The 17,740-nt window shown below is 40.0% G+C and overlaps 1 protein-coding gene across 8 annotated transcripts in view; it reads right to left on the bottom strand.

The window, feature by feature from the left end:
• Window positions 1–832: 832 nt before the first annotated feature.
• The window catches only part of tnrc6b (trinucleotide repeat containing 6B), an 85,336-nt gene continuing 68,428 nt past the window's right edge, over window positions 833–17,740 (bottom strand). For 6 of the 8 annotated variants that reach the window (XM_002934209.5, XM_012961478.3, XM_012961477.3 and 3 more), the window contains 2 exons: window positions 17,521–17,660; window positions 833–17,050 (listed from right to left, as the gene is read on the bottom strand). In XM_002934209.5, coding sequence (XP_002934255.3) covers window positions 16,678–17,050; window positions 17,521–17,660 — 513 coding nt within the window. In that variant the 3' untranslated portion in view covers window positions 833–16,677. The remainder of the gene's footprint in view (window positions 17,051–17,520; window positions 17,661–17,740) is intronic. The other 2 variants (XM_031901081.1, XM_031901083.1) reach the window with 1 other exon arrangement.

The following is a 17,740-nucleotide window of genomic DNA, read 5'->3' as shown; positions in this document are numbered from 1 at the left end:
TAGGAGTTGGAAGACATAGTTACCCATTTTGGATTCGGCAGAATGTGTACTTTTCAAAAATATATAGTTTCCTGGGGTAAACCTAATGTTCCAGGATTTTTGGCTTTAGAATGTAAAGTATGCCGTATTCTGCTGTAATGCTTCGAAAATTTGGTAATTTGCTGCTGGGAGTTTTTGATCTAAAGAAGTCAGAAATCTCCATAAAACTATCAAGTATTGTAATAAAACTATCAAGTATTGTATCAAATATTGGCACGTTTGGGAGACACAAGGCTTTCCAAATATGTTGAATTTGTGTCCATAAAATAAAATGTTTCTGGTATAAATCCCTATATCATGAAAAATGTTTCTTTTTTCTGGTATTAGGTTCTCCTAAAAAACAATATATAGTTTTTCTACCTAAACTAATCCCCCCCTCCAGTAAATACCCCTAAAATATGAAAGCACTTCCCCCCCGGGATGTGTGTGGTGAGTGGCAATGTGACCACCACAGAGCATCACATTGCTACACTAGGGCTAGGCAAGTAGATCAGATACATGTGCAATAATGCCCCAATGCACAAGGTAAGGTCCATGGGTTCACTGAGAAGGGAATGAAAGAACTTGATGGAAGCAAATTCCACCAACAATCTGGTTTAATCCGTTCCCAAATGAATAGAGGGTTCACTTTATATTAATATCCATGGTTTGAGAATGAGATGTTAGACAGACAGGTGTGCACCATGTAGTGTACTATGTTATTACCAGGTCAAGGCCTCCTCCATATTATGAATATTTGTGGCCTTTATAAAGTTCCCCCCAATGTATGAAGAGAAAGGACACAGAGACAAAATAATGCTTTAGCAGCCAAACACATTTTAATAGACTTTGTATTCCAAGAACCTCCCCTCCAAAAATATTTTGTTGTAGTTATATAATGTGAAGCAACAGAGTTGCACATAATACAATCAAATGTTTTCTAAAACAAGAAAAAAAAAGCTTGTTAAAAGCTCCCACCCTCTTCCCCTGCCCCTGAACAATAACAACAACACAAAATAATAAAATAAACTCAGTTTCAGAAGACTCAACAAGGTAAATCCTCTCTCTACCTGAGGATCCAGCAATTTCAGGCCTTTCTGGTAGAAAATGGATTCCTAGATAATCTGGCATATTCTTGAGAAGCTAAGGAGACATTGTTTGAACCCAGCAAAGTCCTGGCCCTCATCCTGAACTGACCTTCCCGTTAGACTGGATCTTTGCCTCTGAGTCATGTAAAGATACAGTACCAGCTGCTAGAAAACACAAATCATTGTAAAACAAAAACTATGGTCTCAGCTTATACACAACTTATAGAGTTTAAACATCTTATTATGAGTGAATCAGCAAAATAGCATTCTCCTTCTTGTAAGTACCACAATACTACGTAGATTTCCAACACGGTGATAGGAAATAAAAGGGGGTGGGAGAAAGTACTGTGGTGGATGGATAATTGAAATGTGCTTGTTGGCGTGTAGATCGAGAGAGAGACAGTGTGTAATAAAATGGCAGGGTACAGCTACAATACAACCAACATTTAAGCGTCTAATCAAGTGGTGGTTTTGGGTGTAACGTCGGAAAAACCTGATTTTTGTACAGTGTTCATCTGTCCAGATTTTGCAATAGCCACATTGATAAGGCAACAAGGAATGTAATCAGTAATATTGCCCACAACTGGGTTTCTGGCAATATTTCCACGATAAACCTAATTCTGTTTGCCCCTTCTGGGAAGCAAATAAAGGATAGCAACGCTCTACCATATGTGCTTGACTGAGGATCATTGTCCAGTTGGACTTAGACAAGTTCTAAGATGATGTGATTAGGTGTTAAGAAGCATCAGGGAAAATAGTTTCCTAGCCCAGAACCAGTGATAGTACATTACATGGCTTCTACTTTCCCAGTCTGGAAGTTAATGAAAGAAGTGTGCTTGCAAAGAATTGCTCTGGGAGGCCCTGTCTGAATGGGATTTAATGCCAACAGGATCCACAAGATGCACAGAAGCAGAGCTAATTCAAGTATCATTTAGAAAAGATGACGTTAACAAAGGGTCAGAATAGGTTTAAAGCAATGTTCCTCTTGCTTACACACCATTATAACCTCATTCAGAGCTCATAAATGAGACATGCATTAGTGTGTCTGGCAGTGAAGGTCTTAACAGTGGCCAAACGTTTTGGCACCTCAAAGTGTGGTATGATCGGGGATGGAAAGAGGGGTTCCTCGCTGATCTTGCAAGTCATTTTAATCTACTGACATCTTGGGTATAGGGCACATTATAGGGATGACATACTGACAATGGACTTCACATTATATACATGTATCAGTCCCTCCTGTAAAGATGCAAACTGGCCAGATTTCAAGAACATCCATATTTGAGCACAAGAGATGCAGTTGTCCTGTACCTTCTAATGCTAAAATCCCAATATTCTTAACAATCTGGCCTGCTAGCAACATAATGATAAGGACATGTCCCTCAGTTTGTAGTCTTCTCCTAATGAAGGAGGCTGTAAGGATTTATGCCTAGAAATGAAAGCGCAAATCCATACCCTGACATTTTCAAGATGCCCCTTACTTACAGGCACCTCACTTTCATTTCTACGGTCCCACTTCCAGGAACAAACATGGCACCCCGAGATACAAATATCCTCCCCAGAACAATATTACAAATAGATGAAGGTAGCCTCCCAACAAAATGACATTTTTACTTGTGTTGAACAAATATAGAATATTGACACAAATATAACAGGCTGAAAAACAGTGATACCCCTCTTGCATTTCAGTTACTACAGAACTATGCCAGACTCTGCTTAAGACTTGGAGATGTTGATAAGATTCATGGAAAGCAATGTTCATTGTCTCTTGCTTTACTCTGAGTGTTCCAGATTTTAATTTAAGGTTTTGGTCCAGAGTCCGCTTGAAAATGCAGGTTTTGGAATTCAGTGTAAGTCAATCTTTGCATTAGAATTTCATTCCTTTGGCAGCAGTTGCAGGCGACTGATGGTCACATCAACTACACAATAAACTTTGTAGGAAGTAGATTTGGGTGTCGGAGACCTAAAGCGCATCAATGGATTGTAAACAATGGCCAGTCAGTCCAAACCCTGTCCCCATTATGGTCACTGAAGTAAACTGAACCGCCCCAAACGCTGTAGGCATTTCTGGTCGCAGAGAGGTTAATGAACAAGAACAATCTTCATTGAAACGCACTGTGCTTAAGAGGTCCCCACCCAATGGCCTCTCTGGCACTCCCCCCTTTTGGAAGCCACCTTTGCATTATATATAGGTACTTTTTCAATTGAAGAGATTAACATAAAAAAAAAAAAAAAAAGATCTTTCCTTAAAACGGGAGCACTGACCAATCATGTAGAGAAAGCAGCAGGAAATAAAGACACACTTAATCCAGGCCTGATAAATTAACATTAAAACGTAAGCGCCATACAGTAACAATATATGTATATATATTTTTCTATATAAATCTTTTTGCTTGTTTTGGTTAGTTGAGGAAACACAGAATCCAAGTAACACAAGCACACATATTAAGACATTGTATACTTCAAAAAAATGCGGAGGGCCCTGAATTTTCCACCCTTCCTTGTCAACTTGAAATTGTATTCAAAAATTTGCTTTCTGTCTAACAATAATATCATAGTGCATTTTTACATTCCTTGTAAATGTGTTGAAAAACATAAAATCGGGGGTTGTAGTTCCGACCCGCCCACAGCCAGATGCAACTTAATGGCGCCAAATCGCACAATTATGCCTAGTCTTAATAAAACATAACAGAAACAATCGGACATCTCTAGGGACGAGTACTTTTTAGATCCAAACCTAGAACAAAGATTGTAGTTGAAAAGATGATTATATTTAAGAGTATGAAGTTTTTATATCAATCATTCACAGTAGTCCATTTTAAACCATTTTGAATTTTCCAAATAAAACAAATTGTAAATGGTTTTGAAACTGAATTTTGTATAGAAAAAAATCTCTCTCAAAGCATATTCTCCGAAGTTTCTAGAAGTCAGGCACAGTTTTACATTTGAACCATTTTGCTGTCAGCATGAAACGCAGTGCACGGATTGGCTTGGAGGGAGTAGATTTAGACTTGGGCAGCAAACAACTGGTGGAGGATACGGGGAGGTGATTTAATAGCATAAATGATTTAAGGTAACTAAGCTTTTCTTCTTCTTGGATTCTTGTTTTAAACCAAAGAATATCTCTTTTGAAAATCTGTATATTAATGTGACTTTGATCTGCAAAGGCCAATAAATAAATGAACCCTAAAAGACGGAAAAGCTACAAAGCTTGCACATGGATGGATCCAGAAAGGTTAATTCACTTTGAAAACAAAAACCACAAAATGCTCAAAATCTGCCAAGTACTATTGTAAGCATTCACACAACTACAGCAAAAGGAACTGGAACGGTGTGTCCTAAGTACAAAGTTAGTTCTGGGCTGAAAGAAACAATCTGAACATTGTCTAGGAACAGGCCTGTGCCACCCAGAATATGCTGCACATTATATGCGCACACCATAGAGCTTTCCGGCGTTTAGGCAATGCAAGGTCAAGTTGCTCCAAACGGTCCCACTGTATCCATCTATGTCCGAAGGGCATTCTAAGCTTTAAAACACAGGCAGGAAAAGGAAATCTGAAGGAAAATCGTAGTGGTGCTGCTTGTAGTAACAAGGGCAGAAGATCTGAGGGCACTACCTGAGTTTGATCCAATGCCCAATACATGATTTGCCCTTTCTTTTGACTTCATTTAAAGCATAAAACAAAGGGGAACACTGACCTGTCACTTCATTATAAAGTTATTTCAGCATATTTACTGCTTGTTTCTAAATAAAAGACAATTCACAAAGGATTTGAGTTCTGCAGCAATAACTGCTGATTTAAAAACATGGGGACTAGTTAGTCATCAAACTCACCTGACTGGCCGTTTTGGGAATGTTATCCCAATTCATTACTTTGAAATACATCTCATTGAAATAACAGGGTATATCGTATAATACGTACAGAGCGTTTTAGAATGTTTGCACTTCTGTGTTGGAATTAAGCTGCCAAGATGGTTGCCTTCTCTAATGCATTCTCTGTAGATCTCACAAATCAGAGGCTCTACTTTTCTATTGGTTACTGCATAAATATTCCCAGCTGGCCCAGAAATATGCCAAAGCAAATCTACAGAAACGTTTCCTGTGCACAGAAACCATCTATTGGGAAAGCATCAGGGACATGGGTCTAAAATGTCTGTCCAACACTCACTGACCTATGGACCTGACAGTTGGTAGAATGCCACACTATAAAGCTGACCATACACTGTCCAAGACTAAGTTAGCAGCCTGTTGGACTGTAAATGGTGCCAAACATATGATCAACCCAACCAATATCTGCCCATGGATTGGCCTTATATCTACCCGGCTGGTTTCAAGGAAACATATAGCCCCTTTCTGACCTGAGCTCATAGAGTTGGGCTTATGTAATAAGGTGTATTCGGAATAGCTAAACTGCCACTAATATAAATGTATTTGCTGTTACACCGATATACCGGATTCCACAGATTAAAAGGAAACCATGATTGTCTGATAAACCCATTTTCCAACATGGGTGGTGTAAAGCAGGACTTCAAGTCCCAGAATCCATCACTTCGCAATGGAACAAATTGAGGGAGGGCTCGCATTATACTGCGAGCCTAAGGATAGTTTAGAAATGGTTCATCTGAGTGACATGGTTTTTCTTTCAATATGGAGTGGAGTCAGGTATGTCTCTGTAAAACAACATATCTAGAAGCTCAGATGGTGTTTTTGCACCTTTTCTACATTAGCCCACATGAAAGAGCTTATGTCAGAAAGGAAGGTATATTTTCGCACTAAAGGTGGGTCTGTATATGTTCTTATGATCTGAACCTAGGCCAATCGCATATAGGTGGGAAATCAGGGCACACCAATATTTAAAAAAAAAAAAAAAAAAAAAAAAAAAAATACAATTCACAACAGTTTTAAAATACTGTTGCCAAATGCTCCACGAAGTTCCAATTTATGTAATAAAAACTACACATAATGCATAGTTTGGTTTAATGAAAACAAAATGTCCAAGGGTTTTTTATGCTGTGACCAACGCAAATAAGCTTCATGGGATATCACAGTTACCAGGCTAAGGCAGTTTGGAACCCACCACATTGCAAAAGCCAGAATAGCAGCTCTGAGGAAGATATTTTAAGCATTATATATATATGGATTAGGAGGAAGAATAAAAGGATGAAGAAAGAATAAAGGTTCAGTTTTTCCATGACCCTCCAGTTATCACACACTGTGCTGCTCAGCCATGGGCTCTTCTACTGAGCAGAATGGTCCCTATAGGAAATCCCTGCCATCTGTTCATGCCATAACCAACAACAATGCTTGATATATAAACACAAAATTAAGCTTTATACTTCACTTTAAGCTTGTGTGTATCCTATATACACAGAAAACTCTGAATGTCCCTTCTTTTTAGTGGGACTGGCTAGTTTAGCAGGACCCTCTAACCCTACAGCTTCATGTAATAAAAAATGATTTAAATAAATGAAGATTTAAGTTGCACCCATTGCCGACACAGGTGCTGCTACGGTGTACAATGACATTCTTCCATGCTTCCTACTTCATGGCAAACGTTTGGATAATGCCCCATCCCACACACACACACACAGAGGTCTGTAGAGAATTGGTTTGGTGAGAGTGGAAGATTCAGACTGGCCTTTACAGATCTCTGAACTCAACCCAATAGAATACCAGTGGGATGACCTGCAACGCCATCCCTGATCCCCAACATCAGTGCCCAAACTTACTAATGTTCTTGTGACTGAATGGAATCAGCAACAATATTCAGCATCTAGAGGAAAGCCCTCTCAGGTGAGGCTGTTAAAGCAGCAAAGCAAGGACCAGCTTCATATGAATACTTTGGGAATGAGATGTTGGACAGGCGGGGCAGCAGACATGTTTGGCCACAGAGTAAACGCCACATAACTGCACAGGGAGTAAAGAATCATGGTGGTCTGACTTAAGGTCATAACATGAATGATATGATGTAGCCTACAATGCTGAACAGGGTCATCCTGCCTTCACATGACAATAACTTTAATACAGGGCTCTACTGCTCGGGGTAGGCCCTCTTTAAAGGGCTACCTTATACATCTACATCAATATCCGCAAACTTTTATAAAAGACCAAATATGCCAGACCTTGTATCTTACTCACACAAAATATATTTTAATAGGTTTTTCTTAAGAAATACAAATCCATGCCTAGTCACACAAAATTCAGGGGAAAAAAAGAGCATCATTATTATGGAAGGACTTCATTCTTTAAAACATAAAACTTAATGAAATTTGTGCTAATGAGGCATAAAGGCTACACTGCCCATTTAATGTTACAATACTGGCATTTTAGCTGAGTTCACATGTCCTCCCTTAGCAGTTACAGATAGCACATGAAGGCAATGTTGCATATATGTCTTCATTACATACAAGGGCAGAAAGCCATTTTACAGAGAGGGCAGCTGGACATGGTCCCTCTAGCACACAGTAGAAGACAATAAAACAATGCATTTAGTCAGAGGCTCGTATGCAGTAATGAGGTGGGGTTTACTTTCCCTTTGCTTGCTGTCATGGCACAGGCAGGTTTCCTAGAGCAACAAGAGAAGGAAAAAGCAGCAGCCCTGGGCATTTCATTCCCTTTAGTTAATGGCAAATGTAAACAGTGGCTCTGGTTGATGATGGCTATCTTTGAAATTGCCAATCTACCCGACAGCAACAGGGCAAGCACCATAGACTGAATTAGACAAGGATAGTAGGAGTAACTGCACTGTAAACAAGGAATTCATGCACACAAATACCGTGACAGAGCTAACAGCACAAAGAGCCAGCTAAGACACCCCTCCGAACATGGCTCCCCTGTGCAACACTGGTAGTTGTGTAACTGTTGCAAAGTGCTACACAATCATCCACCATTGCTTGTAATGTGAATCCCAGAAGCCACTGATTTATGTGGCCCTGTGAGTGATGGAGCCATGGTTGGCACAGGTTGCTGGTTACTGTAAGTATCTGAAAATGCAGCTCACATCACCTTTTGGATATGTGTGGTGATTATATCCAAATAACATCAAACCCCCCAAAAATGTATTTTTCCAGTGAATCTAATTTACTATTTTTGAGCATCTCTTTTCCTCCAATGCAAGTAAACTAAGTTGCAAATAATTTGTTGGCTAAGGGATAGTTCAACGCTTTGCTGCTTGTTAAAGCTATGTACCCATAGGATGTTTCATTCTGGTTGGACTTGTGGCGGGTTTTGCATGTTCCACTGTTCCAAGGATTGGAGCCTATACTCCTGTGACAGGGGCATTCGTCAAATTAAAACTTGCAGTAGAACCCATAAAAATGTAGTACAGGTCAAATGCCCATGGATACACAAGTTATTACTCTGACCAGACGTCAAGGGGATATTGGTCTCCCTAGCTTGGTGTTAACATCTCTTATGGCTTTCAATTAAATATTACTGGTGCCCGTACACAGCTAGATATTGTTCGCTATGGTCATATATTGGTCATGCTGGTCAGAAAAATGGTCTCTGCTCACAAGCAGACACACTCCCCGACACATGATCAGACCATTTACCACAAAGCCAGCCCTGAGCCCTTCTCCCCCCTTCATTGCTAGAAGTGAAAGACAGATAAGAAGCTTTCCCTCACAGACAAAACAGAATCAACACATGAAGTTGTTTTTAAGTGTCAAGTAAATAATTTACTGCATGGAAAACAGTTTCATAAGCAAAACACAATACAGAAGATACCTTAGTCTTTTAAAGAAGTCAATTGACTTTTTAATGTATATTTGTTACCTTTCCAAAAAAAAAAAAAAAAAACATAATCCAATTTAAGGCTTGGCAATAACACCAGAGGGATGGAGTGCAGATGACAAACAAACAAAAAACAGATGCCTGACATAGGACTAAACAGAAATGCTATCATCTTTTACTGAAATTTTGAAACTGCATACAACAAAAATATACCAAAGAGATCGCGGTAGGATGTCCCTACCTGAAACACACAAAAATGTCTGCTAACACGCTCGTTGCACCCTATATTGTAAACTGACACAGGTCCATGGATATATTATGAGTCACCTGTGTTTATATATATATATATATATATATATATATATATATATATATATATATATAGTCCCTGTCGCACAGAAATTGGTAGAAAAAGCATGTTATTCAATTCCATTCATTCCCATTCACTTCACAAACCTTTGCAGAAGGCCAGAAGCAGATACTGACCCCTGACCAAATGACAAAAATGTTGAGAAAATCCATATGCCAGAAATTAATCAGGAGTAGTCAGGTAATGTGTGGACAACCTCCAGCATAACAGCACCCTCAGCCCCATCCACAACAGTTTGGAACTAACAAACCATTAGCAAATATGCCCCATAGCAGTGCAGGAGCCAAGGGAAGCATTTACCCTTATCTGATGGTCACACTGTTATAGGCACAACAATAGGCTGAAAAGCTCAAGAAAACCTATCATGGATAATACTGATTTATGACAGTATGCAAGATCTGGGCTGCAGATTTAAGTGCTTCTGACAGAAATACAACAACTGCTTTAAGCCCCTTTGTTGCTCAGGGTACAGGGAGCTGCAACACAAAGGGTTTATGAATTAAACTGGAATTCCACATCAGAATACATTGGTGCAAGAGACAAGGGATAGGTTGGCTTTCCAGCAAGCAGCATGTAATGGAGATCTTTCCTTCCCATATGGGTAAGTTGTTAGTAGTAGTGCGTGCATCTTACTTACACAATTCTAGGTTGGGGAATGCTTAGCGCAATGGTACATAAAAGGCATTCTGAGTGCCAGCACAGGGCACATATTTTGGTAAAATTCACAGATGCACGGTTACTGGCAACGCTTCCCACTGTTATCAGTGTCAGACAAAGCACCATCATCTTCTTGATTTGCTCTTTAAAATGCCTACTGTGCCATTGCCCCCATTGCTGAAAGTTTTCCACTACTACAGGGCAGGGCCAAAGGGTCCCTGGAGAGGGAAATCAGATACAAAGTACAAAGGACATTGTGTGTAACAATTGTTAGATACTTTCTAGCTGCTGGAGGGGTCTGCAGATTGGACGGCCCAAATGAATGTAAACTTCCTGCCCGCGGAAACCCCAGCCTTCCTGCACTGAACCTTTTTGCCCTTACTTTATTTCAGACAAATTAGATCTGGGTTTTTTTTTAATGGAAGTTTCACTCTGAATATGGTAATGAATTCAATTTGAAAAAATGATGACAGGTATATGATTGTGCCAATCAAATGCTGTCATCACTGAATTTAACCCTGACGAGCTTACATATATGTACAGATTTATGCCATGTATTAAGAGAATATGTGCTAAACTCATACAGAGAGCAAAGTGCCCACTGACATGAACTGCACTCTAAATTCCATTGTCGTAAAAAGGGTTTTTGCTGTAACTGACTGCATCTGAGACAGACTGCAGAAACAATATAAACACTGATACAACAGATATCCCCCTACCAAATCTGCACTGTACCTTTATGACCCCCCTGAATTGTTAATGAAATGGTCAATTCCGCTTTCTACAGTCTCCAATTAGAAAAGCCATTGCTGAGCAGCCACTACAGATTTCGCCTACATTTGGGTCTTGTGTACCTTACTCTACTCATACTTATGCCTGCAAGTAAAATGGCACAAGCCAAGACCTGTTTAAAGGAAAAAAACATTTAAAACAAGAAGAATGCAATTTCTTAAAGGTGCAGAATGTAAAAGCAGCAGTAGGTGCACACATTATATATCTACAAGTGGGCAAGTTCCAGAGTTGGGACAACAGAATATGAGGCTATAATAAAAGACCGGGTTCTATGTGAACTGCTATTAGCGTCCAAACTGCTCTTGAATAGAATCTAAAATGATGTCCTTTTCCTATCAGAACCTGCATTATTCCACTGACTAACCTACTCGGTTGCAGCTTACTGCTAATGCCCATTCCTTTTTTTGTGTGTCATTTTCTCTTCTAAAATAATGGCAGCACACATTATGTTTTTTGGGCACACCAGCCCTACCAATCGTTTGGAAGAGTTAGTGTCACTTGAACCTACCCTGTTATTAAAGGTGGGCTTGGCAACCTAGTTTAGTTCCAACTCTGCACTGAAGGAAACCTCCAGGCCGTCAATGGATCAACAGTAAAACATGTCTTAGGCCCTGAAACCAGTTACACAAGAAATATTTCCTATAGTGTTTCTATTAGACTGGACTGGATGATGTTGATCTGTTTGCTATTCATACAATTGCCAGGAAACAAGATACTGTAGAGAAAATAACCAGAATTTCTTGGATGATTACCATGGTAAGGGACAGATTGGCAATCGAGGGCCCTCCAGATAATTTCACATTCTAACTCCCAGTTAGTTCCTGGAAATTGTAATTTGTGCATATGCATATGACCCCCCCCCCCCCTTTTATTTTTTATAACCCTCCACTGTACATCAGGGCATTTAGAATGGTTTATTTTTGGTTAACTACATTTCTTCATAAAAGTGAATTTTAAAGTCAGAGGATTCAGTGTTTCACTTGGAGTAGGGGGACTGGAGTGAGGGCTGATTCAGGTTTTCAAGCTAAAGTAAGCAGTTCTTTGTATAGGAGAGCATTTTAGCTACTTTATTGGAAAGTTCTTAACGCAAGAGCTTTTATGTTTGGCCACATGTTGATAGATCACCAAAAAGCAACACTACGTGCCCTTTGGAATTACATTTGCTGATATGCTGGAGTGTAACACATACTTTCCTGTGCATAATAATACAAAGCTGGCCATAAATAGAAAGATAGACTGGTTTGGTGATGATGTAGTTAAACAGGGTCAATCACCGACTCCAAGGCTAACATTTAGCTCCAATAGCCCAAAACAGTCCTCACAAAATAGGAGTTTACAACCTTCCTTGATACTGGATAGAGCCCAGACGATATATTAGTCAGGTATCTGTCATTTTGGCTATAAACATGGATAAAAAGCCAGTCAGTATCAGCCTGTGATTACCCAGTGAGAGTATACACAAGAACCCACCAACTTTATGGAACATTTCATTGATCTTTAATGACATAATGGCATGTAGAATCCCATTTAAGACAGTACCTCGAGTCAGGGTTCACTCATGGCCAGTGTAACAAAGCTGCCAATGACTGTACAGTAAAGCACACAAGTCCCAATCACATGCCTAATTCTGCATCCCTTAAGCAACACTATTCTGCTACCAATCAAATATATCATGATGGCGACCAAATCTATTTACCATAGGAAGCTGCATCTGAAAAAAAACCCCTTATCCAGTCCATAGTCCTTCAAAATAAGTTATGGATTTGGGAAGGGATATCAACAAATAGTTACATATTGAAGAGCATAAACAAGACATTCAGGAAAATGGAAGAGGTCATTTCAAAGTTCACCCATGATAAAGGCAGTTTAATATTGAAGAAAAAAAACCGCAATGCAGGTAACAAGATAAGAATCCAGAAATTTCAGAATACAACGTTAGCCCATGTTACACGTACACACGCGCACAAACACACACACCGTCTCACAGTTTAGTTATTAAAATGGCCACCGTATGCTGAGCAGCTGCTCAATAGCGACCATTGCAGATTTCTAAGCAGCCCACAATAATGCATAGTTATAGGCCAATACTAACTAAGCAGTATCCCGCCATCATGTTATTATCAAGTACCTTCTATATATTTGGCTATAAGGTGCCTAACAGAAACACAATTTGTCTCATGGATGAAGACTGTTTAGTTGAGTAGATAGCAGGCCTCTGTCTATTTCCCCTTCAATGCCGAAGGTGGTAAATGCCACATTACACGAATCAACAGTATGAAAGAGTGGCCATGAAGGGAAGGGGGGGGTGACATGTGATCACCACAAGCCATTCCATTCATTTACAAATGGCCAGATGTTTAAAATCCATGTTCTTAAGCCATTAAGCATTGGTTTTGGTAAACAGACTAAGGTAGAGGAATTTTTAGTTAGACGCATGGATTTCAGTCACCCAGCACCCTTTTCACTTCTTTGATGCCGTTTTAAAAACTGCTCTTCATTTCACTGTCAATGATAAACCTGGAGTGTACCCTAAAGTTGTGTTTTTTTTTGTTTTTTTTTAAATATTTTTTTTTTTTTTTTACTAAAACCTAACTGATCTGAATGATTGTTAACTCAGTAAACCCAATATCAAAGGACAATTAGCTGGCTTTATCAAGCATTCAGTAGGCACTGGAGAGAGGAAAAGGCATTTATGCATCAGTAACTAAGTTTAGGGAGAAGATTAAAGTAAAATAAGCAGGATTGCCTACTGGGTGGAGGTAGCGCTAACAAACCCACTGCTTATAGGTATCTGCTCCAGGTATTATCTAGTGAGGACATCAGGAAATAAAGATTAGGGATTGTATCCTATCATTCTTGACTTGCTAAATGAGTTATGCATTACAGGCAGCAACACAGTAAAGGCAGCAATATTGGGGGAGGGGAGGGACCAAAGGAAGGAATTGCAACAAGTAAGGACCTCTGCATCGGATTAATCTGCATCTAAAACGTACATAGGAGCAGCTACAATACTGAATAAAGGTGGTCAACACTTCTTGCAAGAGATATTCCACTTTATTACTCCTCCTTAGCAAATGTCAGTTTCTTTCCAGCTGAAGGGCTTGATCATGCTTTGCAGCAGCTAGAAATAGGTGCCATTATTCTCAGGGTGGTAGTTCACATTACAGCCATGTGATTAACCACAGTGAGCAGAATAAAACACACATTTAGCTGCAAACAAATGAGTTGGTTGTTAAACAGCTCTGCTAATCACAATGCAAATGTCTACTATAGATTTACATGCACACAGTGTATGGAAGGTGGCCAAACATGGTCAAATTTAAGCTGCTGATTTGAGTCCTTCAGACTGATTCAGCAGCTTATCTGCCCATGTATGGGGCCCTCCAACAAGCCTCCCTGTCCAATATCTGGCCAAAAATCATCCAGATGTCCATCAGGCAGGCTTGATTTTTCTGTCACAACAAGGACTGCATTGACTTATTGTAACTTCTTATATGCCCCTTCATTGTAATGCAATTGTTTGGCCCAATCACATTAGCACTATATCACCCACCCAAGGTGGGCATATTGAGGGAAAGATTTGTCAACCTCACCAAACAAGCAAATCTTACCCTGTATGGCCACCATAAGCATGAATTTTAACATTAACACCCATACATTGATGTTTTAAAAACTCACAACCCTTGACATGTGCGTTCTTATTTTTCAGCCGTTATGTTGCTCTGCCCTATCAGTACCAGTGATATCTCTGCTGAACTGCCCCAATCATTCCAGAGATACAGAATGGAAGCGGGTATACTATTAGCCTTTGGCCTATGCCAATAATAAATGCTTCAGCTTATTCTTTGCTTTTTTTTTAAATTTTTTTCCTTTTTAAAGTGGCATCAGTAATTCTAACAACTTCACTCGAACTGACCTCACAAAAACAATTCTCTCCACTCAGAAGTGCTAATGGATCCACCAACTCTGGGGTGTAAGCAGCCAATGGTAAAGTGTCTACAATTAAATCCAACAGTCCTGGTGCAAAAACTTTTACATATAAAAATAAAGGGCTTTAAGACTCCTTTGTCCCCATTATCAGGCCTTTTTTTTTTCTTTTCTGCAGAGTAGTTTGCTTTTGGTTTATAAGCAGTTTCATGGATATGATCTATTTCAAAATCCATAAATGTGCCTTTAACGTTGAAAAATCCTGAACTCAGTGGCTACACGGCAAGAGAATTGTCCCTTCATTAGTATTAAGAGCTGCGTTAATGAGGAATCAAGGAAATTAGCCTTCTGCTGATACACCACAATGAAAACACTGAAATGGGAATTTTGTATCAAACGCTGTAAAACCCCTTCCCCCCACCCCCAGAGTTGGGGACGCATTTTCCAAATAAGCCGACTGCTGCCAACATGTTCATTTTTAATACTAAGTCTTTTTGCAAGAATGAGGTTCTCATCTTTAAAGTGCCACAAAAGAGATGGAGTGAAGGCTTGGGTTTCTTTTTTGTCTTTCATTTATAAAAAATATCGACTGAATTTCCTTTCTAGCCAGATGAGCTTAATGCAAAGATGTTAGTCTTGCTGATAATAAAAAGGTTTAACTGAGGATCTTCTTCCCACTGATATAGTGCACACAGTCACCTTTATTTTGTGATGGAAAGAAATTGTGAAGGAACAGCTGAATGCTGCAAGTAGGGCCCAGGAGGTGGGCCTCGCTTTTTTGATAAGGCTGCCCAGACCACATCCTTTACCCTGACATAGGTTTTCTGCAGCATTGTCTGTGGATGGTAAAAACACAGAGATTATAAATTCAGCCAGCTAAAAGAAAATGTAGGACTGACACTGCAGCATGGCCACAGGATTAGTCTGAGGAAGTTGGGCTAAACCTATCTGTACATCCCTGCATCACACAAATAAATAAAGGTAATTTCCAGCTTTCCTTCTGCCTTACTATGAAATGTTTGGTAATAGTATGGAGGAGATTAATCCACTTCCATTAACCTTTATTAGTAAAAGGCAGAAGAATTCACTCCCTTTTCAGTCAGTGGAAATATCCAGGGCCGGTTTAGCCAAGGGCGGGCATTTTTCCTAGGCCCCCAGGTCTATTTGGGGGTTCTTGCTACAATTCTCAGTTCCCATACTGTGTAATAAAGAATAGAAAATCCTCCTTGTTATGTTTTTGCTACTGTTTAACCATGACTCCCAAGAATCCTCCAAACAGACAACAGCAGAAAGCGGCCTAGAGGACAGAAGTTCCTGATATAAGCAGTTCTTATCTATAAGCTTTTCTGCATTGCCCCTTTTTTGCCTCGGTCACTAACTCGGGCTCTGGAAATATCTACACGTCCTTTTGCAACATAATGCACCCCTCTGGCATGAAAGGGTTTATTGTTTGAATGACCTTTTTCTGCATTGTTGCCTTCCTTTTCATCCAGCTTTCACAAAATGCCACATAATAATTCTAGATAAACACTCAACTCTGCCCACCCTCCCCGGCACAACAGGATTGAACTCCATGGATGTCAGAAAGGTCCTTATGACATATTATAGACCTATCCGGCACACAAGGTATTATAGGGTAGATTTTATGAATTCACATTGTCTTTCAACATTGGCTTTCAGTATTCAAGTATTTCGAGACAGATATGTTTTTTTTTTTTTTGTCCTTTTTTTTCTCCATTTTCTACATTTCCCACCCCCCACTGTTTCCAACTTTTTTTTCTTTATTCCTCCTCCCACTTTCTTCAGATATCCAATGGGGGAGGAATTAATTTGCAAGCACAAAAAAGTTAAACCAACCACTTTTAAAAGTGACCGCAAGTTTTTGTAACGTTGGCGATCAGGAGTCTTAGTTTGCACCCACCTGATATCTCTATCTGTATCCGTTTTCTTTTTTTCCCCCAATTTTTTGTTAAAAAAAAAAAAAGTTTTTATTGCAAGTTTGAAAAAAAAAAAAAAAACAAAAAAAACACGAAAAGGTCAAGTTAGTGCTGCTGCTCTGAAAGGTCACGAGGTCAGAGTTGAAAGTTCAAAGTTTATATCGAGTCGGTCCCTCCTCCCAGAAGGTCACCGGGTAGTAACGGGGCAGGGCTGCCCATCCTGTGGGCGTCCTCTGTGCTCGGTACACCCCACAGACTGGATGTGTAGCTGCTAGGAGTACCCCAGAGAGAAACCCCTGACAGGTCACTACCACCACCGCCGCTGCTCCATTGCCCTAGCCCTGTGGTTCCTCCAAAAAGGTTTAGGGCTGGCCCTACTGGTTCAGCTGGGTGGTTCGGTCCCACTTCCAAAGGCTGCCAGCCTGCTCCTGGAGCAGAGGGAGCTGGTGGCTGAGCTTGTGCAAGATACCGGCTCACCTCCTCATCCGTTGCAAACTCCGCCAGGATAGTTGTATTACCCAGAACACACCTAGGTTGTGAAGGAGATAAAAGCAACTATCAGTGGCTACTTGGCATAGCTGCATAGACAAGACTATCAAGATGAATTCTGACTAGTAAGAAAAACAGATTACACTTGGCAAGATAAGTTTTATCTACTTATGAGCAGGCATGGACACGGATTCATAATAGGCCCTGGCATTTCAAGTATTCAAAGACCAATACAGCCCCCATCAGCCAACTAAATATTGACTGTCTATGGCATCTTACTACAACCCCTCTGGCATTTGCCAGAATCCACAGATTGCCAGTCCGAGCCTGCTTATGGGTAACCAATTTTTTTTTTTTACCATTCAGGAACGAAGGAATGTTAGTGACTTTCCATTGTAAATCTCTGCAAACTGCCACAGATGAACTTTTAACAGATGAGGTGAGTCCAGAACAAGAGAAGAGAAACAAACTGTAGACACTAGTATACATTAACATGCTGCAGTGACTTACATATGGAGGGCACTCTGGGCCTTGGCTGCCTCCTGTTTGGTGCTGTATCGGATTAGAGCTGTGCCCTGGGTAAGGTTGAGATGGAATGTCAGCAGGGGGCCATGCTGCATGCAGATCGTTCGCAGGGTGGAACCATCGATCTATTAAAAAAAAATTAGATCAGAGGGAAAAAGAGGAGACTAAAAACAAGGACGTTGAAAACACAGGAACAAATGTTCAG

This window comes from Xenopus tropicalis, chromosome 4 (genome assembly GCF_000004195.4).
Source record: "Xenopus tropicalis strain Nigerian chromosome 4, UCB_Xtro_10.0, whole genome shotgun sequence".
Classification (NCBI taxonomy): Eukaryota; Metazoa; Chordata; class Amphibia; order Anura; family Pipidae; genus Xenopus; species Xenopus tropicalis.
Note: the sequence above shows the minus strand (reverse complement) of the source record. Positions and strands in the feature narration are given on the sequence as shown.